Raw genomic sequence first — 22,163 nt, forward strand, 5'->3', positions numbered from 1 at the left:
TATCCTTGCCTCTCCAACCGAGCCTCGGGTTTCAACTCTCGATAGGCATCACTTCATGCCCTATGCCCAATGATGTCTGATAGCGCCGACGACCACCCCCACGTGAGCGCTTATCAGCCGGTTTGAGTTCGATGGACAAGCGGGGCACGATGAACGTCGGAAGCCACCCGACCTCCATCTCTCGCACGCGACACAACCCGAGATAATCTCGAGCTTGCCAGACAGCTGCATCGGTTCCGTATTCCGAAAGTCGTTCGAGCGATGTTGCTATGGCAGGATCAAGCTCTCCCGCTACCGGCCACCGCCGGACGAGCAGCGGCGTGAAGAAGCGAGGCAGCGGTAGGGTGACTAACGCGTGCGTTGCCTGATACAAGCTCGTCCGGTCCGTCAGTTCAATGCTAATGTTAATGGGATAGATGCGAACGCTGTCGACGTCAAAAGATTAAATGCTCAGGCAAAGAGCCTTGTGACGCTTGCCAAAAGAGAAGATTGTTGTGTAATTTCGATGAGCAAAATCAAAAGATTCTTATCACGCGAGAGTCTGTACAGCCGATTCGAATTGCTGGGAATCCCATGCTAAGATATTGTTAGGCAACTAGCTCAACTTGAAAGAGGTGTCCGACGTAGCTCGGATGCTGAAGTGCGCGCACGCACAGACAGTCAGTCTAATGTTTTGGATTCCGTGGGCCTTCACACAGCTCTGACTGATGCTGCCCTCAACCTTCCTGCGAATATTCTCCCTTCATTTGAGAATACGAGTCCGACCGAGAATGGTCTGATTGAGCAGACTCAAGCTCAAGACCCTCCGAATGGCACTCGGGCAACCACACCGGACGATCCGGCCCGACTTGGAATCGATCTTGTTGCCGAGACTGAACATGATAGTTGCAACAGAAGCACCACTGGTGACAATCACTTCACGAATCCCTTGGTGAATGGGCCACCAGCCTTCACCGCCGATGAGTTCGGCCAACAATGTATGTATTTCAACCCGCTGTAATCTTGTATTCGATGTTTGCTGATCCAGTTTACAAAGCTTACCTCGGAACCTCGTCAAACTGGTCGTTCGGTAGACGCGTACTCGTCATGGTCCATGAGAGTTTGTTCGGTCTAGCCCCTCCTCCAGGACGATTGCTTTTCGAAGGTCAAGCATACGATGTCGATTGGCGAGGTGCCAGCGTAGCCAGCATGAACGAGCAAAGTGCGACGGTGATTCTGCCGACGACAGACTTTGCTTTGTTCCTGATCAACACCGTCAAATTCCGCTGTGGGCAGCTGTTTCACCTGTTCGACGAAGAAAGCTTCATGCAGTCTTTCAGGAAGTTTCACAGTAACGAACACCCTAAGGAGCCTGTCGGAGCGCTGTGGTATTCACATTATCTCCTCCTACTTGCTCTGGGAAAGGCTCTGGTCGTAGTGTTCACGCAAGGAACGAAGCCTCCGGGATCCGAGCTGTTCGTCGAAGGCATGCGGACGATGCCTGACGTGGGTTTGACAGCTTCTGAGCCTATACAGTGCATGGAAATCCTGTGCTGCGCAGCACTATATCTCCAATGCCTTGACAAGCGTAAGGCAGCCTACAATCAGGTGAGTGATCGACCTTCAGTCTTCTACCAATGCTCTACTAACGATCTAATGAGATCGGACGAGCGTTGAGAACCGCGCTTGTCGAGGGCATGCATACAGACATGCGGAATCGAAACCTCGCAGATCCAATGAGAGAAAGGTGTCGCGAGATCTGGTGGACAATCTACATTCTCGACTCGCATATGTCTGCTCTAATGGGCGTGCCTCAGTCTCTCGCAGAACACGACGTTACGGCTCCTTTGCCAGAGTTCGCCGCGTCCACTTCAAAATCACTGGCTCTGGGAATACATGTCAAATTGGCGAGGGCAACGTCTTCGATTTTACAGAGTAAGCAAATCGTTCCAGGCAAAAGCCCTGGATCTTTGACAGGCCTGTCGCTGACGCCACGTGATAGCGATCTATGGAGGGGAAGGCCGTGACCCGAGCAGATTCTTGCACAGCATCAAAGCTGCTTTACGCAACTTAGCGAACATCCACGACGACCGAGTCGCGAGCTTCCGCATCCATCTTGGTAACAGCAGCATATCCCGGCTCTCTGCTTATCTTTTGCTATTCCAACATCAGGTAATGGTCTTCTGACCCTGCTACACGAAGGTCATGAGCTGAAGGGCGTATCGACAGTGCATCATTCTCGCCACACGACCTTTGCTATTCCATTTCTGGCAGCGAAGACTGGCCTCAATGCGGACAGTGCATATAGCTTCGTCTGGGGGCGCCAGATCTCTTGTTCGAATCTGCCTGGGAGCAGCACAGCAAATCTTGAGGACATTAGAAGTGCTGCAGTCCCAATCACTTCTCGGTATGATGCCCCTGACCCGAAGCTAGTGATTCATGGCTGATCTCCACGACAGAAAGCCTAGTACCGTTCGACCTGGAATCGACCTGGTCCGCGGCAGTCGTTATCCTCGTTGCGAACGCAGTCGACTCGTCACTATCCAAGAATAGTGAAGAGCTTCTCCGAATTGCCTACGCCGTTCTTTCGGAGATGGTCGCACGGGGAAACCGCGTTGCAGCGTTCTACAAAGAAGAACTCGAGCTGCTAGAGCATCATCTGCTCCAGCTGGCTTCCGGACTTGGTGCGGCGGGAACGGGCCCGGCGAGTAATAGTAATAGTAATAGCGACGGTGCTGGGGCTTTCGATTCTGTCCTCTCGACCGGAGGTGGGTCGCTGCAGGAGTGGTATTTTGATGATGGCATGATTGATGGCGAGCAGCTGATGAGAGCGGCGGATTCGCTCAACCTCGACGCGTTTCAGTGGTACACTGAAGACTCGCTCGAGGGATTGGATGCATCGCTGCTGTGATGTATGTGTGTAAAATTCTCATGATACTTGAGGCGAAGATACTATCAAGTCTCTCAACGGATATCGATTCTAGTTCATCCAAATCATGATTCATGAAACACATAAACTCCAAATCCCACAACCTAGGGAGATCTAAACCCGGAACCTCACCACCGCCGCCGTCCTCCGTCTCAGCTCGCCCATATACGCAGCATACCCATCCTTCATCCTCGCCGTCCCGCCCGAGTTCTCCACTGCACGTCGCAGGAGGTACTGCATACATTCCTGCACCGAGCCCCAGGTCAAACACTTGTAGACGCGCGGCACCATAGCGGCCCCATTTTCACGTAGTCCGTCGGCCCGCTGCAAGATACTGCAGCCCAGCTCGTCCGCCATGCCTTGCAGCTGGGCGAAGGTCGGCTTCACTTTCAGCTTGCCGGCCGCGGAAAGCGTCTGCATGAGGTCGATCGCGGCGCCGACGGAGGCGGGGTTGTGGCCGGCGAGGAAGAGTTCTACTTTAGGAAGCTTTTCAGGCGGGAGGTCGAGGTTTGTTCCGGAGAGTAGGTCGTGCACGATGCCGTTGTAGGAGGCGTCAGTGTCTTCCTTCGTGTCATGGATGCGTTCTCTCGGGTCAGAGTCGATGTACGCTCCGCGGACGAGTTTGATGGCGAGCGTCCAGCCGCCTTGTTTGGCAGCGGCGAGCTGGGCGTTCAGTTTGAAACGGGAGGACTTCAGATATGCTTGCAGGGTGTTGTACACCAGCACTGAGCCGTTGACGTTGTACTTGCTCATCAAGTCGACCGTCCAGCGATCGATCCCGTCCTGGACGACTTGCTGCTCGGAGTCGATCCAGATGCGGCATCCTCGGGCTTTGGCTTTCTCGCAAATCCGGTCCATTGCGTCGACCCATGCGGCTGGAGGCTCTTCGTCGCGCATGAGTGACTTCGTTACTTGCGGACCGGCGCCCGTCAATCTGGATCAGAAGTCAGCGAAGCGCTCGCCGAAAGTCGAGGACCACTAACTTGATTCCCATCCAATCCCCCTCGTCCATCATGTCAAGCGTCTCCAGGTTCCCCTCCCTCCACCGCCCGACCTCAGCCTTGAGCTGCTCCTGGCTCCCAGCTTTCGACCCATCGATCTCCCCCACGCCCGTCTCCCTCCCATAGCAAAGCACGATGCCCTCGAAACCAATCCGCTTGATCTCCGCTTTCGTCCTATCGATCTCGCGCTTGTTCGTCCCCGCGCAGAAGTGGTTATAGATAAACAACTTCACCGCGGCCCCGAGCAGCGGGTTCGCGTCCGGGTTGAGGAAGACGGATTTGGAGTTTGCGATCGTCCGCATGACGGACAGGCCTGGTTGGAAGAGGTAAGGGGAGGAGAACCAGGCGCCGAGGATGAGGTTCCGGAGCAGGTTTGAGGTTGGGAGGCGGTGCAGGCATTGCGGGCTGGTGGGGGCTTCGGATTGGTTTTCGAGGCTTTTGCGGTGGATGGCTGTGGTGGTCGTTTGGGCTACAGGGCGTTTGAGGGCGGCGGATGTGTGGAATGGGGACGCATGGATGAGTTTGAGGAAGGGTGGCGTGCGGCGGTGGAGTGGCATTTTGCTGGTTGTTGCGGACCTGAGCATGCTGTTGAAGAGCTCAAGTAAGTGGTGTAGTTGATGAGGTGATGTCGATACGGTCAACAACCAGCATCGATCCTCCGTGAATATCGACAGAAGCCAGAAACCATCCCGTTATCACAGAGCTCTTTGTAGATAGCCATATCAGGACCACCCACCGACAAACGATCCCCCCGATCGAACCGAGCAGGCCGGATCTGCCGGCGAAACCATCGAAGCGAGGCAGCAAGGCAACCTGGTGCTTCCCGAAGCATATCAAGCTTTCGATGACAGCTTGAAAAGAAATAGCCGTTTCGAGAAAAGCGGTCCCGTGGCGGGATAGCAATATGCCGAGAAAGGAAGGTCTGCTTGATGCTGGGAGCCCATGATACGGTACGGCTTCTCCAACATCGGACGGCTTCCCGGGGAGTGTCACGCGACAACTGAACGGCTGCGTGGCCGACGTGGGGAACTTCTCTGATCGTGTGTGGAGAGCTCGTTTCTGTTTTGGACGCGGAGACCGCGATTGCGTTGATCATACTCGAACATTTTTGTGACGCATGGTTGACACGCACAGCTCGAGAGGAGGCGTGGTCTTCCATCGTCGTGACACGGCCGGCTTGGACGCCCGCTGGAGTCTCCTAATATTGATGCGTGATCACTCTCTTTTTGACACGAGAAAACAACTCAAAAGGGCCATGGTCGCATATGTCTTATTATCTGCATGACTAAGCCGTTGCATTGCTACGTTTTAACGTGAGCAAACAATCCTATCGATCATTTACCCCAAAGAAACCAAGTCTACCGTCACACATCGCATTCGGCAACCTTTCGATCACGACCTTCTGTTACACCTTTTTCTTCACAAAGATCGTCTGCCATAAAGCCGTCTCGCTCGCATCAACAATCTATCGACCTCATTTCCCCCAATGTCCACCCCTCCCCAACTCATCAATAATTACTCGGATAAAGCACATCCCCCATCTTATTATACTCCTCCTTCAGCGTCCTCGGCGCCACAAACCGCTGCAGCAGCCCCACGCTGCCCGCCTTATCGCACGTGCCGCTCGCCCTGCTCCCGCCAAACGTCTGCTGCCCGATGACCGCCGCCGTGATCTTGCAGTTGACGTAGAAGTTCCCCGCCGCGTAGCGCAGCCTGTTCTCCGCCTTGCGGATCGCGCGCTGGTCGTTGGCGAAGATGTTGCCCGTCAGCGCGAAGCCGCCGCCCTGCCGGTCGATCTGGGCGAGGACGGCGTCGAAGCCGGCGTCCGGGTAGACGTGGGCGGCCAGCAGGGGGCCGAAGAACTCGGTGTCGAAGATCGGGTGGGCGTCGTCCGTGGTCGCGTAGAGCGTCGGCGAGATGTAGTAGCCGACGGAGCCGTCGTAGGTGCCGCCGACGATGGTTTCGAGGCGGGGGTCGGCGTTTGCGGCGTCGATGGCTTTGCTGACGCGCTCGAAGGCTTTGCGGTCGATGACGGGGCCGGTGAAGGCGGTGAAGTCTTCGGGCGGGCCGACTTTGACGCGCGCGAGCTCCTTTTTCATCTCGGAGAAGAAGAGCTGCGCTTGGCTTTCGGGCAGGTAGATGCGCGAGCAGGCGGAGCATTTTTGTCCGGCGTACTCGTAGGCGGCGCGGATGGTGTGGCGGGCGGCTTCGGCGATGTCGGCGGAGGGGTGGACGAGGTGGAAGTTCTTGCCGGACGTCTCGCCGACCATGCGAGGGAGGTCGCGGTACTTCTTCTCGCCTACGCCTTGGGCGGCTTTGGCGTAGAGTTCGCGGAAGACGTCGGAGGAGCCGATGAAGCTGAGGGCTGAGAATTCGGGGTGGTCGTAGACGGCTTTGGTGATTGTTGGCGCGTCTCCGTTGACGAGCTGGATCACGCCTTCTGGTAGACCAGCTTCGAGAAGGATGTTGTGGACAAGCTGGCTAGCATAGGCAGTCATAGGCGCGGGCTTCCAAATAACGACGTTGCCCATTAATGCCGGGGCTGAGACCAGGTTGCCGCCGATAGCAGTGAAGTTGAACGGCGAAACAGCATAGACGAAGCCTTCAAGCGGCCGCCAGTCCGTCCGTCCATGATGACCAGGCGAGTTGACTGTCGGCTGCTTGTCGTAGATCTCTTGAGCGAAGGACACATTGTAGCGGAAGAAGTCGGCCAGCTCAGCAGCGGCGTCGATCTCAGCTTGCCACGCATTCTTGCCCTGACCGAGCATTGTGGCTGCGAGAAGCTCGAAACGATATTTGCCAGTCACCAACTCAGCTGCTCGCAAGAAGATCGAAGCCCGGTCGTGAAACGGCATGTCTTGCCACTCCTGCTTCGCGGCCAGGGCGGTCTCGATCGATCGTTTGACGTCGGCTTCCGAAGCTGAGCCATATTCGGAAAATGTCTTTGCGTGCTCCGCAGGGAGATGAGTGGGTGTGAGGGGCTTTGAGGAGTCTACTTTGGCATCGCGGCCGCCGATAGCAGGGACTTGCTTTGGTAGTTGCGAGCGAAGTGTCTTGAGTGCTTTTGCCAGATGCTCACGCTCTGGCGAGTTGGGTTCAAAATGCAGCTATGAAAATGTCAGTTGTCTGCGTGAAAAATTGATGGTATTTCGAGTAATTCCTACGTTTGGTTCATTGAATGCTTTTGGAACTCTGTAAGTGCCGGAAGTCAAAGACCTGACTCCGTACGTCGCTCCGGTAAGATGCAGCTTGGTGTTTGAGCGGCCAGCATTGTTGCGAAGGACGGCACCGATTCGTCCTGCACTTGTGAGCCTCATGATCAATCCTGAAGTGGTTGTATGTGTTGTGCACACAGACATGCCTTCTTTGCATGTTATCGTATAAAAGTGCCGGAGCTCTGATTACCATCGGGTCGCTTGCCGTCGCCTGGTGGGTGAACGCTGGCTTGAAGCCAACGTTCGCGGTGCCGTCGGATGCGCATCCGATCGATCAACCCCCACACGATGGGGCAGGAGCTCATGCATGCGGGGATAGCGATTGAATGCATCTCGATATCGGATGATTGTACGCAGTGCATAGCCGTCTGGGCCTTGATAAAGGCGAAAGGTGTTGCGGGATGTGACGTCTGTGAATCATTCGCGCTTGCCTCAGCAGCGCATTAAGCTGCTTTGTTTCTGATACTGACTGTGTCCGCCTAATTCTGTGAACCAAGAAAACCGCCACAAACGAAGATGCTCACCAAAGACTCACCCGTTATAATAGTCGGAGGCGGAGCATGGGGCCTTTCGACGGCACTTCACATGACCGACGCAGGCCACACCAACATCACCGTCTACGAGCGCGCCGAACAGATCCCCTCGCCGTATTCCGCAGCCTGGGACATCAACAAGATCGTCCGCGCAGAATACGAAGACCCTTTCTACACCAAGCTGGCACTTGTAAGCGATGATTCCCCACCTCCAGCAGAACAAGAAGCAAAATCTGATCCAAACCCACAGGAAGCAATCCGCGGATGGAAAACGCCCCTCTTCGGCCCCTACTTCCACCAGACCGGCTACGTCGTGGCCACGACCGGCCGCGCCCCGGCGAAGGCTGTCGAGCACCTGGAGAAAGCCCTGCTCTCAGTGCAAGCTGACCCGGCGTTCGCGCCCGGCATCAAACGCCTCTCGGGCGCCGCGGACTTCAGAGACTACACGTGGCAGTACTCGGGCCCGCTGAGCGGGTTCAAGGGCTACTGGAACCGGCTGGCGGGCTATGCGCACTCTGCTGATGCGCTGAGGGGTGTCTGGGAGCACTGCGCGAGGCGGGGCGTGAGGTTTGTGCTTGGGGAGGAGGCGGGGAGGGTGGAGAGGATGGTCTACCAGGGCAGGAAGTGCACTGGTGTTGCAACTGCGGATGGTCAGACGCATGAGGCGGAGTTGGTGATATGCGCGCTTGGCGCTCACGGCGCGAGCCTGCTGCCTGATTTGGGGAAGTTTGTTGTTGGGCGGTGTTGGTCGGTGGCGCATGTGCAGCTGAGCGAGGAGGAGACGAATTTCCTTCGCGGCATTCCGACGACGAATGTGAGGGATTTGGGCTTCTTTTTCGAGCCGGATCCGAAGACGCGCTTGTTCAAGCTGTGTCCACTCGGTGTTGGCTACACGAATACAAGATCGGATGGCGTCTCTTTACCGCCGCCGGATCGCTTACCGCCGCCGCAAGACTTCATCCCGGCCGAGGACGAGAAGAAGTTGAGGCAGCTGCTTCGGGAAACGTTTCCCTGGATGGCGGAACGGCCGTTCGTCGAGCAGAAGCTCTGCTGGTTCGCCGACACTGCGGACTCAGAGTACTGCATCGACTACGTGCCGGGAACGGACAATTCTGTTGTCGTACTGTCTGGCGACTCGGGTCATGGATTCAAAATGATGCCCGTCTTCGGCAAGTGGGTGGTCGATCTCGTTGAACAAGGGAAACAGAGCCTGGCCCGCTGGCAGTGGAAGAGTCCCGACAAGGCCGACACTAACTGGGGCGATTCTGTAAGCTGGCGCATTGGGAAGGGTGCCGAGTTGAGAGATCTCCTAGAGGCGAAGGACAAGCTAGTTCGCGCGCGCTTGTAGGTGTGTCCCTTGGTAGGCTCAGAGTAGGCGTCGAAAAGGTCCAATAGTGAGATACCGTAATGCCCTCTTCGGACCGTTCGCCGTAACCCAAAAAAAAGTATAGCTGCAGAGCTTGCCGTGCTTCGAGAATCACCGGGACCTCTTCCATTAGCGCAGCCACAGGGAGCCTTATCGCGCGGCTCTACAGATTGTCCGACCGAGGACTTACAACGTCATGCCGCCGATCAGAGGATGTGAGCGACGAACGCCCACCACGTGCCTTCTCCTCTGGGACCCCACCTGCCGGCATTACAAATTCGGAAAACGACTGGAAGATCGTGTCAAGCGTCCATAGATGCATTTCAGCCCCACGCTTGCAACTCCTGCACGATAGGGCACGGGCAATATAAGACTTGGTCTAAGACAGTCTCGACGATGTCTCGTCCCTGAAGCTTGTACAGTACAGGGGCACTCATAGAAGCACAGAAGGATCCCAAGGAGGAGTGGACACCCGGTGTGCCGCTGACGGTTGAAAGGGCGCGAAGGGGCGATTTGGGCGACAATCGCAGCACCCCGGAATCTGCGTGCCGATCGTCGGCCTTACTGTGCCCCACGCAGCGGAAAGGAAGACTCGCCATTTGCGCGCGGCCAGACTCTCGGCCGGTGACGAAAGTCTGCCGGGAGGCCAGGCCTGGTACCCTTGCAGAGTCATGCAGAGGAGCCTGAGGGTGCCGCTTGACTCGCCACCGTCAGCTGGACTTTCGGCGACGGCGAGCGCTGGATGCGTGCAGAGTTTTGAGGCGGATGTGCCTCCCATGTGTCGACGGAGCGATGTGTGGCGTGGCACGGCGCACGACGCGCGAGAAGCAGAGGCAGAGGCAGAGCCCTGTCTTGCCGGGCGGGTGTTCCTGGCTCTGAAAGCTCACACGGCGGCACGCAAGGCAAGCGGTGCCCCCAGCGCCGCAACATGCGACTGCACGACTGCATCATCGGGCGGGCAGCAGTGGTGGAGGGCGGCGATGGTGGGTGGGACCAGACGTTCTCGAAGGACGGCGGCATGGGCGGCCGGTGCTACTGCTGCTACTGCGCCATCGCGGTGGGCGAATGGCGGATGCCTGGCGCGGATGGCTGCCTCAGCCGGCGCTGCACGGGCGCTAGCGCGGGCTCGCCGGGCGATCTGGACGGCTCTCGCAGACGACGCTGCCACCCTGCGCCTTGCGCTGCTGCGCCTGGGCGTCGAGCGCCCGGCGGCGAGTGCAACAACACGAGCGCCAGTCGGTCCGCAGGGAGGCAGGCGGCGAGGCAGGCGGCGTGTCAGGCTGCGAGCATCGCTGCCCCAGGCCGGCCAGTCACGCCTCGCTCGTCCATCCCTGTCGCCGCTTCATCTCAACTGTCTCGTGTGTCTCACGTCTCCTGCCGCCGGCGCGGCCAAGCGTCCACCCTCCACGCCGTCTGGCCCCTCACGCCGTTGGCCCACCCACCCGTGCCACCACCACCGTGCGCCATTCCACACTACCGTGACTACCTTCATCCTGGCTCCTCTCTTTAAAGTTGCCCGCCCGCCGTGTCCTGCAGCTGCGCGGCCCGCCTGTCAATCCCACGACAATCCCATCCCACCTCCACGCAGATCGGCATTCCCATCCTCTCTTTCATGCCACACCTCACATAAACCACCACCGCCGCCAGCCACCTGCGCACAGCTCACTCCAGAGCACCGTCTGAACATCCCCGCACACACTACCTACACAACCACCACCATGTTCGACGAAAACTTCACCTTCTCGCGCTCGCCCTCGTGGGCCAGCACCGACACCTCCCACACCCGCGAGCCCTCGCGCTCCGTCTCGCCCTGCTCGCCCACCTTCTCCCTCCCACCACCGCAAGGCTACTCCGTCACCGACCTCGCCGCCGACCTCGACCGCCAGCGCATCCGCCCGGACGCCCGCATCTGCTACCAGTCCTGCCACTCCTACGCCAACACCACCGACGACGACTCCGCCTGGGCCATCCCGCCCAGCGGCTCCGACTCCGAAGGCGACGCGACCTACTACAACTCCAGCCGGCGCCGCACAGCCAGCAGCACAACCCTCTCGCGCTCGCGAACGGGCCCCGCGCGCTCCTACTCGCCCACGCGCCGCGCCGCGCGCCAGAGCGGCACCCGCATGCTGTGCGCCTCGGGCGCGCACGCGAAGGACATCGCCGCGCTCGTCGCGCGCATGGTCTCGGCCTCCGACCAGTGCTCCGTGGCCGCGCCGCCGGACAGCCTGCCGCGCGCCGCCGCCGAAGCCGAGGAAGCGGACGACGAGGGCTACAACTCCGCCGGCGGCGAGGAGGCCGGGTCGGCGTGCTCGTCGCGGCGCAACACGCTGTCGAAGCGCAATTTGGACTATAGGCGGGCGCTGGATTCGAGGACCGGGACGGGCGCGGCGGCGATCTCGAAAGACATCCGGTTCCGCGGCGCGAAAGACAAGGGCCACAGGCGGCATAGGAGTTCGGGGGAGAAGGGCGGCGTCGCGTGAAGTCGTGGTCTCGCGATGAACGCCACGACCTGACGAATCTCCTTTGAACTCTTGACTCTAACGTGGAATGATGACTTATGGGTAGCGAAGGCGCTGGGGGAGTTTTGCTTGTTTTTTTTTGTTTTGTTTTTATATCTGTTGCCTATTTGCAACCCCTGTCTCTGGTTGCGAGAAGAGTTCACCACACAGCCGCGCCGAACCCTCAAGAGGGCGGCTGAGCGCGGCTACACTAGATTCTTCGTAGATTGTACATATCGAATCTCACCAGCCTCTCCTGTGTACCTGTTGCCACAGGCTGCGGAGAGGGATTTTCGAACGCCACTGTTTCCTCCAGACCCCTCTTCACGTTTCTCCCTGGTTGGTCGTGTGAAAAATCGCCACGTGTGTTGCAGCATCCAGGCGTGCAGAGGTTGGTCGTTGCGAGTCCAGATTCGTTTCGGCCCTGTTTAATCCCTTCCGCGTAGGATCATTCGTCGTACAACTCCATTCCGCACCGGGTCTGATTCGCGTCTCCGCTAGTCTTGGGCGATGGCTTTCGTCCGGTGCGCATCCGGCAGAGTGGCTTCTCCCCGGCGGAGCCCCATATCAGAACGCCGCATCTGCTCGCCCCGTCCAGTCTTGCGCCGGAAGCCTAAGAGGTCCACCACGAAATGTGCTTCCTCTCGCCTGATAAGCCACGGACACAACGCCCAGCTGTCAAGCACACCTTGATTCCCTTCCTTGCATCTTTCCTCGTCCTTTTCTCATTCACCCTTCAATCGACCCCACCCCTCGCCCCCTCCTCCCAAACCTCCGCCAACGTCCTCCCCTCCCGCCGCGCCCTCTCCTTCTGCACAATCCGATCCGGCTTCTCGCCCTTCCGCCAGTCCCAGCAGCTCAGCCCCACCGTCGGCACCCGCCGCGCCAGGTCCTGCTGGATCACGCTCTTGCCGTCCACCGCGAAGCGCCCGTGGTACTCGCTGCGGTCGATCGCGTCGCGGAAGGAGGTGTACGTCGGTTTCGCGGTGAGCTGGAAGATGCGGGAGGGCTGTGGGGTTGGGGCTTGCGTGGGCGCGAGGAAGGGGAGGGAGGGCGAGGCGCGGGGTGGGCGTGGGAGGGAGCTCGTCGAGAGGGAGCGGGTGGCGGGCATGCCGAAGGGGCCTTTGGGCGCGGCGGGAGGAGGAGGAGGGGAGGATCGTCTGGTCGGTCGCGGGGTGGGTGCCGGCGCGGGGGCGAGGTGTTCTTGTGCGTCGACGGCGAGGTTGGTTTCTTCAGGCTCGGGCTCGGGCCCGAAGTGGAAGCGGATCGGGCTGCGCTTGAGGCAGGCCTGCGCGGCGGCCTCTTCGCGGAAGATCACCAGGCTGGCGTTCGGGTGCGGGTGCGTGTCGTACTTGAGGTTCTTGAAGTACTCGACTTCGCCGAATTGTGAGAGCAGGCGGAGCACTTCGCGCGATTCGTTGATGCTGGAGGGCCGGGGGAAGAGGCGGAGGTGCACCGCGCGACCGGCGGTCGAGCGGGCGAGAGAGGCCATGGCGGGTGCTCGAGGGATGGAAATGGTTGCGATGGCCTTCAATGGAATTCATGCACGTCTGAAATGCAGGCCGAAGCACGCGGCTCAAAGGCCGAGGCGGGATGCGGGGTGCGCGTCGTGCTGCGTTGTACGCAGTTGGTAGACTGCCTCATTCCATCCCGGTTGGCCACCGCCCTGCGATCACGATGCTTGGGTACTATCTCCGATCAAGTTACCTTGCTCAATTCGCAGTGACATTAGACGTAACCCAGGCGAAGCTTCGATGGATTGACGACAAAGAAGACCAGCCGTAAAAGCTTTCGAAATGGAGGCTACGTACTTCGTGAGAAACCGCTACATGATCCCACAATCGAGGCCAACAGGTCCTTAAAATGACACAACCAAGGGCTTGAGACTACATGGACGTGCTTTGATAGGCTGTCACTCCAAGCTGAGCCATTGATGGCAAACGGAAATTTCACAATGGTGCTGGGCGGCGATATCTCTCGCCGCTTACCTTTTCGTGACTATAGAGTCTTCACGATCAAGCATCAGCAACTGCTTTTGGTACAGCACCACCGAGTCACCACGCCAAAGCGAACAAGACACAAGTGTTCTTTGCTAGCGGTAAGGTCACCAATTGCCAGGGTAGGTATGGGAAAACAATGGAGTTCGTTCAAGAAACAAACGATGCCGGATGCGGCGATGTCCGACATACAACAAAGCCATGTCAACATGGCTTCCCTGATATCTCCTGCGTTGCCATCCTAGATGACTATAACCCAGAAAAATATCAAGAGATCCCAAACACGTGGCTCAACAGCTCACGATCATCATGGCGGAAGCAAAGAGGCAGGCTTTTATCCTGTTTGAGTTGGAAGCAGCATCTGGTCTGAGACCCATAGGTCCGCGTTCCCATCAATTCCGACCTGACTCATATGCCTCAGTGCTAACAGATCAAAGATGTCATGCGAGATGCCGCCGAGAGATATGACTCTTGGAGCGAAGAAAAGCAAGACGAGATGTCCGCGGCCTGCATGGCAGTCAACGCCGCCCGGATAGACCTTCACACCGCTAGCAACCGTGTGCTGGACGAGTTACCAGCAGCCCCAACCCGCAAGCAGATTGAGAATAATCGTGCTGGTCTGGCGGCTTGGGCTCGGCGTCATCTGGCAGCTGCGAGCGTCTACGCTGCTGTGAACACGCTTATGGCGGTCCAGAAGCGGCACAAAGTGAGGCAGACGGACCAGCAAAGGACTGCGAAGTATCAGGAAGGGGTTGCTCGATTGCTCAAAACCCATCAGAAAATGATCGGGGATTTTACTGAGGTCAATCGTCATGAGCCGGCACTGGCGAAGGGCAATGGGTGGTTTGGAGGTGTTTATGTCGGTGGAGGCACATTTGGGTACGTTCAGCGCTTCATACAATCCGAGAAACTGTCCGCTGACTGATGGTCTTCGCGTCGAGCAGGAGCGCATACTTGTGGATCAAACAAAACGAGCACGGCAGAATTATGAACAGGGTCCTGGTCAAAGATGCTGATTACACCGGCTTGCAGTCAATCGACTGCGCATGGACGAGGGACTCAAACGGCCGACGACTGCCAACAGAAATAAAGAGCATGTTTGATCTTCGAGCCCGACAGTGCGACTACATCGTCAAGATCCTCAATTGGCGCGTCCTAGTGCAGGAATACGAACAAACTCTGCACCGCTTGTATATGGAATACCTGCCCCTAGGAGACATGTACCCATTCATTTGCTCACTCGACGAAAGAGACGAGGTCTGGTATCCGGAGCCTTTCCTGTGGCATGTCTTCGAATGCCTGGCGATCGCGGGCTTGGTCATGGAGCGCGGTGAAATGCGGGAGAATCCAATGAGCGACTGGGTCCCGATCGTCCACCGCGACATGAAGCTCTCGAACACTTTCCTCGGCTTGCCCGACAGAAACCGCTTCAGCCGGTATCCGACGCCCAAAATCGGCGATTTCGGCGCCGCGGTCTACGTGCCTGAACCCAACGACAAACCTGCCGACTACTACAACGTCGCAGGCACGGTCGAGAATTACGGGGTGGAGCAGAATTACCGTCTTACAAATTGGAGGGTCTCGTCAAAGAGCAACGTCTGGGGCGTCGCGAACATCGTTGGATCGCTGATTTGGAAGACCGAGGGCTGCGAAAATCTGACCTACGAACAGGCGCAACCCGAAGACCCCGACGAGCCCGAGGCGCTTAAAGAGCCGCACTTCAGCGATCTGCAAAGGGAGAAGTACAGCGAAGAACTTCTGAACCTCATTGAGAGTTGTATGGCTTACGACCCGGACGACCGGCCTGACTTCTCTGCTGTCCTGCGCCGCACCCGTCGCTACATGGCTTCTCGCCCGGATGATGGATCAGACAAACTGCCACCGCGTTTGGACCGCGGTCTCCGATTCGAGCCGGCCAGCAGTGACAAGTGGGCAGACTTTTTGTTAGACTTGGTGTTCACAGACAAGGTGAGGGTCGAAGCTGTTTGTTTGATCGACAGCATCTAACATGAAAACAGTTTCCAATCACCGCGCCGGAAGGCTCGGGTCCTGACGATCTATTGGACGAGGACATAGGAGGTCCCTTTGGAACTCAGGCAGGATCATCCGACGACGACAACGACAACGATGATGATAACGACAACCCTCGTCCTGCTCCGCAGCCAACCACCGGTGGCAAGAAACTCAAGTTAAAGATGCCACCCCGCCCAGGTGGAAATCAACCCCAAGTGAGGCCAGTTTACGGGTCGAAGAAACCTCCGCAACCGCCACCTGCCCAAGAAGACCGCCCTTCACCAGTCAGGAATCCGCCGCCGGAACCAGCCGCCCAAGGAGACCGTGCCTCGCCACGCAGGGCATCACCACGTAGAGCGTCGCCAACCAGAGTGGAACCAGCTGGCCAAGCACCCCGCCCTTCACCCAGGGCATCGCCACCACCGGCAGGCCCAGCTGCGCAAGAAGAGCACCCTTCACCCCAAAGGGAGCCGCCTCCGGCAGCACAACCAACGGCCGCCCTCACGAAGCGTAAGAGAGAGCCAAAACCCGTTGGGGAAGCAGCAGCAGCGCCGAAAAAGCCCAAGAGAGAGCCAAAACCCGTCGAGCAAACAGCAGCAGCGACTCGGCCCAGGAGATATCCCAAGGCTTGATGGAGCGGCTCTGTCTCGCTTGTTCCGTACGTGGGTGAAGTGGCCCGGCCGAAACGCCTGATCAAGTCGTCACTCGGCGAGTAGGCAAATAGCGCATGGATGAAGGGCCGGTGGTAGATTTTGTCTCGAGTTGATCGATGATGGACCAGTTTGTTCTCCTATATCAGCCTTTTTGCTCTACCTAGATAGATAATTTCGTCTTAATCAAGATCTCCACCACAACAAATCTCAGACCCGCCTCGGTGAGCTCGAGCGGAACCGCCTCACATTCCCGCAGAGCATCGCATAGGACCTCATGCATTTCAGCTCGAGTGACTTCTGCTACTGCGGACTGGAAGTGAAGTTTTGCAAAGGAGGGCGAGTCTGGGGCTCGAAGACTGACGCTCCCGCGCCACGAGGCGGGCTCCCGGCGCATGTGGAAGAGGACCCCGAAGGCGAACGATTGGTAGTAACCTTATAGACAGAGCCGGGAACGAGCAGGGTGAAGCCTTGGATACGGAGGCTGGTGACGTGCCGCAGTAGACCGCCCGGGATCGCGCTGAGGTCGGACTCGAGTGTTGTGGCTTCTAGGATGGCGAGGGTGAACTCGCGCGAGAAGTGTTCACGTCTAGCTCTGCGATACAGGCATTGGCTTCCTTAGTGGGTTCTTTGGCATGTAGTGGAGAGGTTGTTCGTGGGAGGCTCCGTGGCTTTGAGGTTGATGGGTTCGTCTGAGCTGTTCTTGACGGCGAACACCAGCCAGTAGATCTCGTTGCGCAGCTCGGCGGACAGTGAGAAGAGCGGGCACTTTTGCTGCGTCTGCCATACCATTGAGGGGAGCATAGCTGTGGGAGACATCGTAGCTAAGGGACTAAACGGATCTCCGCTGAACAAAGTCACGTCGTGTGAATCCAAGTTTATTGATTACCTTATTGAAGCTCAGTATCGATCCTCAATCTTTTGCAGCACGGTACCTATTAATACCTAGGTGCAACGAAGCATCGAAGTCGCAGCGCCCAATCTAGAGGCGTGGTTGATACCCAACTAATCGGACCGTCTTATCACCTGTGTTGGGCACCATGCCAGCTAGTGAACCGAAAGCTGAACTGGCAGTCTTTGAAGGCACATCGACTGGTTCGGAGTAAAGAGTATCGATACCTGCATCGAAATCCGCCAAATCTCCATTCAACCCGCACGAGGCGGCGCTGAGCCTTCCATTCCATATGTACACGCGCGAGACAAGCAAGGTACCCAAATCGCTCAGGCCCTGCACCCCGACTGACACGCCTCCGTCGCTGCGTCTACCCGAACCTGAACCACCCAGCGAAAAGAAAAAGCACGAGACTCCCAAACGGTTTATGATCCCTGCCGAGCGACGCCTCCTCCAAAACTCCAATACGGGGGAAATCATGCGTACCTTGAGCTGTCGACGTCCGCCTCAGCCCGTCCAAGTTGGACCGTCGTCTTGCGGTCTGAGGAAGTCTTCTCGGACGTTGACCATGCCCGCTTTGCCCCCAACCTTGCTGGCCACGGCGTCGAGGAAGGCTTCGGTCTGGTTGCAGAGCTTCTCGAGAGCGGCGGAAGAGGGCTTGCCGAGGGAGACTGTGGTAGAATTGTTAGTCTTTCGAAGAAAACAATGCAGGGGGAGGGGCAACTTACCAAGGATCGCGCCGTTCACGCGCTCTGCGATGCCTACTCTCCCTCTCTTGTCCAGCAAGCTGCCGACGATGCTCTCGCGCGGGTCCACGTAGGCCATGATCGCGAAGACTTCTCGCAACTGGTCTTTCACTGCCGGCCTGGGGTCACCGCCGAATTCTGCGTGCAGTTCTTGTCCGTACTGTAAAGCAGCGGTGAGATAGTCGTTCGATTTCATCAGACCTGATTTGTGTAGCGAGGATGTCGATGACTCCATATCTATGTCACCTTCGTGGTGCTGCAGTTGGCTCTGCTTTGCGAATTCGCGGTCCAGCTGGTCGTCCAGCTCCATTTGGTTGTCCAGCGCGTCGTCCGTTGTGTGGCCATTGCTGACGGTGCTTGGGGTTGCGGCGACCTGCAGTTCCGAGTAGCGGAGCATCATCTCGACGAATTTCCTGCATTTTAATTGGAAGTAGATTTCCTTGTTGCGCTCGTCCAGGAGCACTTGTGGGTAGAAGGTATCGGTGAACTTAATCGCTTTGTCAATGTCGCCTGCCAGGATTGCTTTGCGGATCTTCTGGCGGTTGACGGTGTGAACGTCGTCTTCAGCGCCGAATAATGTCGATTCAGATTGCGATCCTGGTTTAGAGAGCGACTTGGAGCGATCTTGTACATCAGTCGCGAAAGCTTTCGATGTTTCTACGTAGCCCTCGTGTGCGAGATACTGGGCGACGAGCTTTTGTATAAGTGTGCTCTCGTCGTCGGGCGGATGTAACAGCGACACATCTGTCTTGTTAATCTGATCACGGATAAGTCGTCGTTCCTCAGCCATCATGCCGTCGATATCGAACACGAATTTGTCGCGGCCGAAGTTGGCTCGTATGTGTTCGCCGGATTTCTTGATGCCAACAGATGGGAAGAGCTGGGTTGCTTTCAGATTGGTGAACGCAGTGCCTGCAGGGTGTGATCAGAATTGGACGTGTGTGAAGTAGTCACTTTCACTTACCAAGGTGAATGCCATTCTTTGTGAAGAACGCAGTACCCGTCCTGAAGTTGACGCCACAGCCGATGACATCCAAGGTGACAAACTTGGGACCATATTGCTTCCCATTAGCACTGCAGTTGAAAGAGAACCCGTCGTCACCATGGTACGCCCAGCTCTCAGTCTCCCAGCCAGGTAATCGATTTAACGCAGTCTTCCTCCCGGAGAAGCCGATTCCGATCAACCCTTCCTTGCACCTGGATAGGATCGTCACCTCATAATAGTAGAGCCCGAACTCTTGAGGCATGGGAAGATCCGTCCGGATTGATGCTGCCTCGTCTGTTGTCTTGCACACGCCAGAGAACCTGACTTCACTTCCATCTCCTACCACTTCCAGGCCTACCCACTTATCATCCTCGCTCCACCGACTGGGCAAGCCTCTACTAGTCTTAACATCATCGCCGGCAATCGAATGCGAGCCACTCAAAAGCCCTGCTGGCGCTCTTTCCACGACTTCGTGAGCGACGCCTCTGTACGATCCAGACATCTTCCTCGAGCCAGCGTGGCCCTCTCTTACGTCCCGCCTCTCCTCCAGCTCCGCAATGTGCATCTCCCAGGCGCGTTTCAACTTCTCCATGTGCCTGTTGCCCCGCAAGTAGCTCGGCATGAAGAAAGGCGGGTGCTGGTCGTGCTCCTCGCAGTCCAGGTTGTCCTCGTATCGCAGCTTGTCGCCGCTCCACCGCATCTTCACCGAGCTCGAACGCTCCTCCATGCCGCCCTCGAGTTGTCGCTCCTCGCTCCGCTCGCGGGTGTTCTGGTTCGCGATTCGAGCTAGAGACTGGAATCTGGGCGGGACTGCTGGGCTGCGCTCGGCAGAGGGTCGGCGGCCAGACCCAGGACGGCGCGGCGATGAGTGGAAGGCGCCGCTCATCGCGGCTTGGTTGCGACGGTGACGTGTTTCCGTGGGCTAGTTCGTCTTGTAGGAGGTAGCAAGCAAGCAGAGGCCGTGGTGGTGCTGACGGCAAACCGGGCCGACGCAGGTGTCAATCGACGAGGTACCGCTTCGCCGCGGCAGACGGGGGTTTCGAATACGCGTTGACAGACTGGGACAGGGCGGGCCTGCCGGATGGAGAGGTATGTACAGCGTGCGCGGTATTAGGTCACTGGACTGGGCGTGCAGCAACGGATGGGCGGTTTAGACTCGAGCCGAGCGAGCGCCTTCACGGCTTGAATGGTCGGGTGGGTGGTCTTGCTTGCAGCTACCGAGTCGTACTTTCCTGACCGTTAAGGCTGATGGATAACATGGCGTTATGCAATGAACGCGTAGGCGGAGGTTGATTCCAAGTGGTGTCAGCAGAGCAGGTTGTGGTGGATCAGAATGGTGGTGTATTGAGCAGCGACCTATGATGTGATGCCTCCGGTTTGGTTCGCCGAGGCGGCGCTTGTCCTTGCCCCGACCTGACGCACCCCGCCCCCAAGCAGCAGGCGGGATGAGACCAAGAGAGGGCGGTCAATCAACGTGCTGTGCTTCGATGGACTCGGACACGAACGTGATGGCGAAAATATTAGGAGTGTATTGAGGCAACTCGCATGAAGCGTTAACATGATCAACCGACTTCCAGTGTAATCTACCTTATACTACATTCAAGCCGCAGTGACCCCTTCCACAACAGCAACTGAAGATTGCGCCCAGATATCAGCATCATAATGCTTTTGTGCGTAATCAGTAGCGAGCCATGAACGCCTTTTGAACCTCCCAAGCAAGTGAATCACAAATCAGTAGCCTGTCCTGTTGGCCAACGCCTCGCTTTATAGTGTTACATCAAAGAAACCAGCCTTTAAGTCGTGTACACGCGCAAGTGTAGACATCGTGCGACATCTGTTCGCATGATCAAGTGGCGGCAACCGGGGCCGGCGAGCTTTCCATGCCGGTCATCATGGTCGTGTCACCATGGTCGCCACTCTGGCTCTTCTCGCTGGGCATTGCGCTGCTGCCCGGAGGCTTGAGTTCACTGGAGCTGTCACTCTTCACTTCGCCGTTGGCATCAATGCCACTGGGGCGAGTAGGTGCCTTCCAAGAACTCAAGGCCCACGTGGCTCCCGTGAAGGACTTGAGCTGCAGACCCCTCTTCTCCCAACGGCGACATGGTTTGCCTGAGCGGTCAAGAGCTCTTAAGCCGGCGTTGATGGCGCCAGTGTTAGCCTTGGGACCAAGCTTGTGGGCTGCTGCGTTGGCTGCTTTGGCGTTACCGCCGGTCTCGCCAGAGCGGTCGATGGTACCATCTGGACTGCAACGATGTTAGTGATGGTTCGTATTGACAAGATCACAAGCTGTGCTGTAGTGCCAGCCCAGCTATTTTGCAAGCGTTGAAGCCGAGTATACTCACAGTCTAGGCTTCTTCTTCGGACCTGGCCTGCCTTTCTCCCTAGGCGGCGCGTTTGGATCTATCACGGGCGGTGCCCTCTTGCGACCTGCAACGGCACCGCCGCCTCTCTTGCGCCTGCCGTCAATCTTGGGTGGTGGGGCAAGGGAGTTTGTATCGGGTGTATCGGCACCGGTGGCGGGCATTGGTGTTGAAACGGACTCTTCAGATTTGTCTCCGGGAGAGGGCACCGGCGGCGCGATGGAAGGTGTTACGTCGGTGGTTGGAAGTGTCGGGGTCGAAGAGGACTCCTTTCGCGATGAAGGGCTTGAGACGAGTCTTGCGAGTGCGTCGGGTGCGACGTTGAGGGTGACGATCCTAGTCTTCCGCGATCCCTTGGGCGTCGCCATGGCCGACGACGACTTGGTGTATTATTGGTCGTTAGGGCGACGTTGATGCAGAGGTGCGGTGTGTTGGAGTGCTGGGTGCGCAGCGGTGGGCGAGGGAGCGGTGCCAGGCGCGATGGGCGGCAGCCAAGCGGCAGTTATTGGGGTCCGCGGTGGAATGTCGCAGGCTGAGCGCGGTATATTAGGGCGGTGCCGGGCGTGAGCGGCGATGCGAGCGGTGGTTGCGGGTGGTGCAGTGATGGAGGGCGACGAGGTGGTGGGCGGGTAGAGAAGAGGGAGCAGAGGCTGCGCATGGGCGCATGGCCGGGGGAGTGGGAGCGGTCGAGCAAGCTTTCATTGTCTTTGGTCAGTCCTCGTCGCGGGATGATCGGGCGTTGGCTGGCCTGGCTGGCTGGCCTGCTGGCTGCTGCTCCATCACCGCATCCGAAGAAGTGTGCGCGAAAGCTGCCGTGGCCCCTGCACGCGCGTGGCGCCGCTCTATGCATCGCGTGCACTACGGCACTATTATTTATTGTTATTGCCACGACGCAGCTTCATAAAATTACCGTGTCATTCGTGTGCTTCCTTGTCAAGCACGCACCCCAGTATCGCTTTCATCAGGCAATTGTCCCTTCTGCCGAGCTGCACTGAAGAA

At 57.8% G+C, this 22,163-nt stretch overlaps 8 protein-coding genes across 8 annotated transcripts; 3 read left to right on the plus strand and 5 right to left on the minus strand.

The window, feature by feature from the left end:
- The first annotated feature begins 219 nt into the window (after positions 1 to 219).
- Positions 220 to 2,983, plus strand: WHR41_00443 (uncharacterized protein). Its single transcript, XM_069369049.1, has 8 exons — positions 220 to 355; positions 417 to 539; positions 592 to 977; positions 1,037 to 1,587; positions 1,641 to 1,914; positions 1,982 to 2,151; positions 2,209 to 2,386; positions 2,439 to 2,983. Exons 1-8 carry the CDS (start codon positions 270 to 272, stop codon positions 2,888 to 2,890), a joined length of 2,220 nt encoding a protein of 739 aa, XP_069233968.1. The 5' UTR covers positions 220 to 269; the 3' UTR covers positions 2,891 to 2,983.
- On the minus strand, positions 2,886 to 4,742 carry WHR41_00444 (uncharacterized protein). Its single transcript, XM_069369050.1, has 2 exons — positions 3,892 to 4,742; positions 2,886 to 3,842 (listed from the first exon to the last, which is right to left on the minus strand). Exons 1-2 carry the CDS (start codon positions 4,491 to 4,493, stop codon positions 3,023 to 3,025), a joined length of 1,422 nt encoding a protein of 473 aa, XP_069234306.1. The 5' UTR covers positions 4,494 to 4,742; the 3' UTR covers positions 2,886 to 3,022.
- Positions 4,743 to 5,152: 410 nt separating this feature from the next.
- WHR41_00445 (uncharacterized protein) lies at positions 5,153 to 7,966 on the minus strand. The gene is made up of 3 exons (XM_069369051.1): positions 7,906 to 7,966; positions 7,074 to 7,838; positions 5,153 to 7,016 (listed from the first exon to the last, which is right to left on the minus strand). Exons 2-3 carry the CDS (start codon positions 7,266 to 7,268, stop codon positions 5,418 to 5,420), a joined length of 1,794 nt encoding a protein of 597 aa, XP_069234307.1. The 5' UTR covers positions 7,269 to 7,838; positions 7,906 to 7,966; the 3' UTR covers positions 5,153 to 5,417.
- Positions 7,453 to 9,005, plus strand: WHR41_00446 (uncharacterized protein; the record flags this gene model as incomplete). Its single annotated transcript, XM_069369052.1, has 2 exons — positions 7,453 to 7,847; positions 7,908 to 9,005. Exons 1-2 carry the CDS (start codon positions 7,641 to 7,643, stop codon positions 9,003 to 9,005), a joined length of 1,305 nt encoding a protein of 434 aa, XP_069233963.1. The 5' UTR covers positions 7,453 to 7,640.
- Positions 9,006 to 12,257: 3,252 nt separating this feature from the next.
- WHR41_00447 (uncharacterized protein) lies at positions 12,258 to 13,013 on the minus strand (the record flags this gene model as incomplete). The annotated part of the gene is made up of 1 exon (XM_069369053.1): positions 12,258 to 13,013. The coding sequence occupies one exon, from the start codon at positions 13,011 to 13,013 to the stop codon at positions 12,258 to 12,260; it is 756 nt and encodes a 251-aa protein (XP_069233964.1).
- A 725-nt stretch (positions 13,014 to 13,738) lies between these two features.
- Positions 13,739 to 16,389, plus strand: WHR41_00448 (uncharacterized protein). The gene is made up of 4 exons (XM_069369054.1): positions 13,739 to 13,897; positions 13,956 to 14,397; positions 14,463 to 15,486; positions 15,537 to 16,389. Exons 1-4 carry the CDS (start codon positions 13,828 to 13,830, stop codon positions 16,161 to 16,163), a joined length of 2,163 nt encoding a protein of 720 aa, XP_069233961.1. The 5' UTR covers positions 13,739 to 13,827; the 3' UTR covers positions 16,164 to 16,389.
- Positions 16,390 to 17,043: 654 nt separating this feature from the next.
- WHR41_00449 (uncharacterized protein) lies at positions 17,044 to 20,145 on the minus strand. The gene is made up of 3 exons (XM_069369055.1): positions 18,784 to 20,145; positions 17,802 to 18,731; positions 17,044 to 17,744 (listed from the first exon to the last, which is right to left on the minus strand). Exons 1-3 carry the CDS (start codon positions 19,688 to 19,690, stop codon positions 17,581 to 17,583), a joined length of 2,001 nt encoding a protein of 666 aa, XP_069233962.1. The 5' UTR covers positions 19,691 to 20,145; the 3' UTR covers positions 17,044 to 17,580.
- A 167-nt stretch (positions 20,146 to 20,312) lies between these two features.
- On the minus strand, positions 20,313 to 22,093 carry WHR41_00450 (uncharacterized protein). Its single transcript, XM_069369056.1, has 2 exons — positions 21,147 to 22,093; positions 20,313 to 21,047 (listed from the first exon to the last, which is right to left on the minus strand). The coding sequence occupies exons 1-2, from the start codon at positions 21,530 to 21,532 to the stop codon at positions 20,651 to 20,653; spliced, it is 783 nt and encodes a 260-aa protein (XP_069234258.1). The 5' UTR covers positions 21,533 to 22,093; the 3' UTR covers positions 20,313 to 20,650.
- Between the last annotated feature and the right edge of the window lie 70 nt (positions 22,094 to 22,163).

Source organism: Cladosporium halotolerans (genome assembly GCF_011745625.1).
Source record: "Cladosporium halotolerans strain TM138-S3 chromosome Unknown Sca1, whole genome shotgun sequence".
Lineage (NCBI taxonomy): Eukaryota > Fungi > Ascomycota > Dothideomycetes > Cladosporiales > Cladosporiaceae > Cladosporium > Cladosporium halotolerans.

Excerpts from the sequence above, each read along its gene's own strand:
- WHR41_00443 (XM_069369049.1), top strand. The coding sequence starts at position 270 with ATGGCAGGATCAAGCTCTCCCGCTACCGGCCACCGCCGGACGAGCAGC. Across the intron at positions 1,588-1,640 it reads GTAAGGCAGCCTACAATCAG|ATCGGACGAGCGTTGAGAAC; the intron begins GTGAGTGATCGA and ends CGATCTAATGAG. Across the intron at positions 2,152-2,208 it reads TTTTGCTATTCCAACATCAG|TGCATCATTCTCGCCACACG; the intron begins GTAATGGTCTTC and ends GCGTATCGACAG.
- WHR41_00444 (XM_069369050.1), bottom strand. The coding sequence starts at position 4,493 with ATGCTCAGGTCCGCAACAACCAGCAAAATGCCACTCCACCGCCGCACG. Across the intron at positions 3,843-3,891 it reads GGGGATTGGATGGGAATCAA|ATTGACGGGCGCCGGTCCGC; the intron begins GTTAGTGGTCCT and ends CTTCTGATCCAG.
- WHR41_00445 (XM_069369051.1), bottom strand. The coding sequence starts at position 7,268 with ATGTCTGTGTGCACAACACATACAACCACTTCAGGATTGATCATGAGG. Across the intron at positions 7,017-7,073 it reads AAGCATTCAATGAACCAAAC|CTGCATTTTGAACCCAACTC; the intron begins GTAGGAATTACT and ends ACATTTTCATAG.
- WHR41_00448 (XM_069369054.1), top strand. The coding sequence starts at position 13,828 with ATGGCGGAAGCAAAGAGGCAGGCTTTTATCCTGTTTGAGTTGGAAGCA. Across the intron at positions 13,898-13,955 it reads ATCTGGTCTGAGACCCATAG|ATGTCATGCGAGATGCCGCC; the intron begins GTCCGCGTTCCC and ends AACAGATCAAAG. Across the intron at positions 15,487-15,536 it reads ACTTGGTGTTCACAGACAAG|TTTCCAATCACCGCGCCGGA; the intron begins GTGAGGGTCGAA and ends ACATGAAAACAG.
- WHR41_00449 (XM_069369055.1), bottom strand. The coding sequence starts at position 19,690 with ATGAGCGGCGCCTTCCACTCATCGCCGCGCCGTCCTGGGTCTGGCCGC. Across the intron at positions 18,732-18,783 it reads AAAGAATGGCATTCACCTTG|GCACTGCGTTCACCAATCTG; the intron begins GTAAGTGAAAGT and ends CACACCCTGCAG. Across the intron at positions 17,745-17,801 it reads CGTGAACGGCGCGATCCTTG|TCTCCCTCGGCAAGCCCTCT; the intron begins GTAAGTTGCCCC and ends ATTCTACCACAG.
- WHR41_00450 (XM_069369056.1), bottom strand. The coding sequence starts at position 21,532 with ATGGCGACGCCCAAGGGATCGCGGAAGACTAGGATCGTCACCCTCAAC. Across the intron at positions 21,048-21,146 it reads CCGAAGAAGAAGCCTAGACT|TCCAGATGGTACCATCGACC; the intron begins GTGAGTATACTC and ends ACATCGTTGCAG.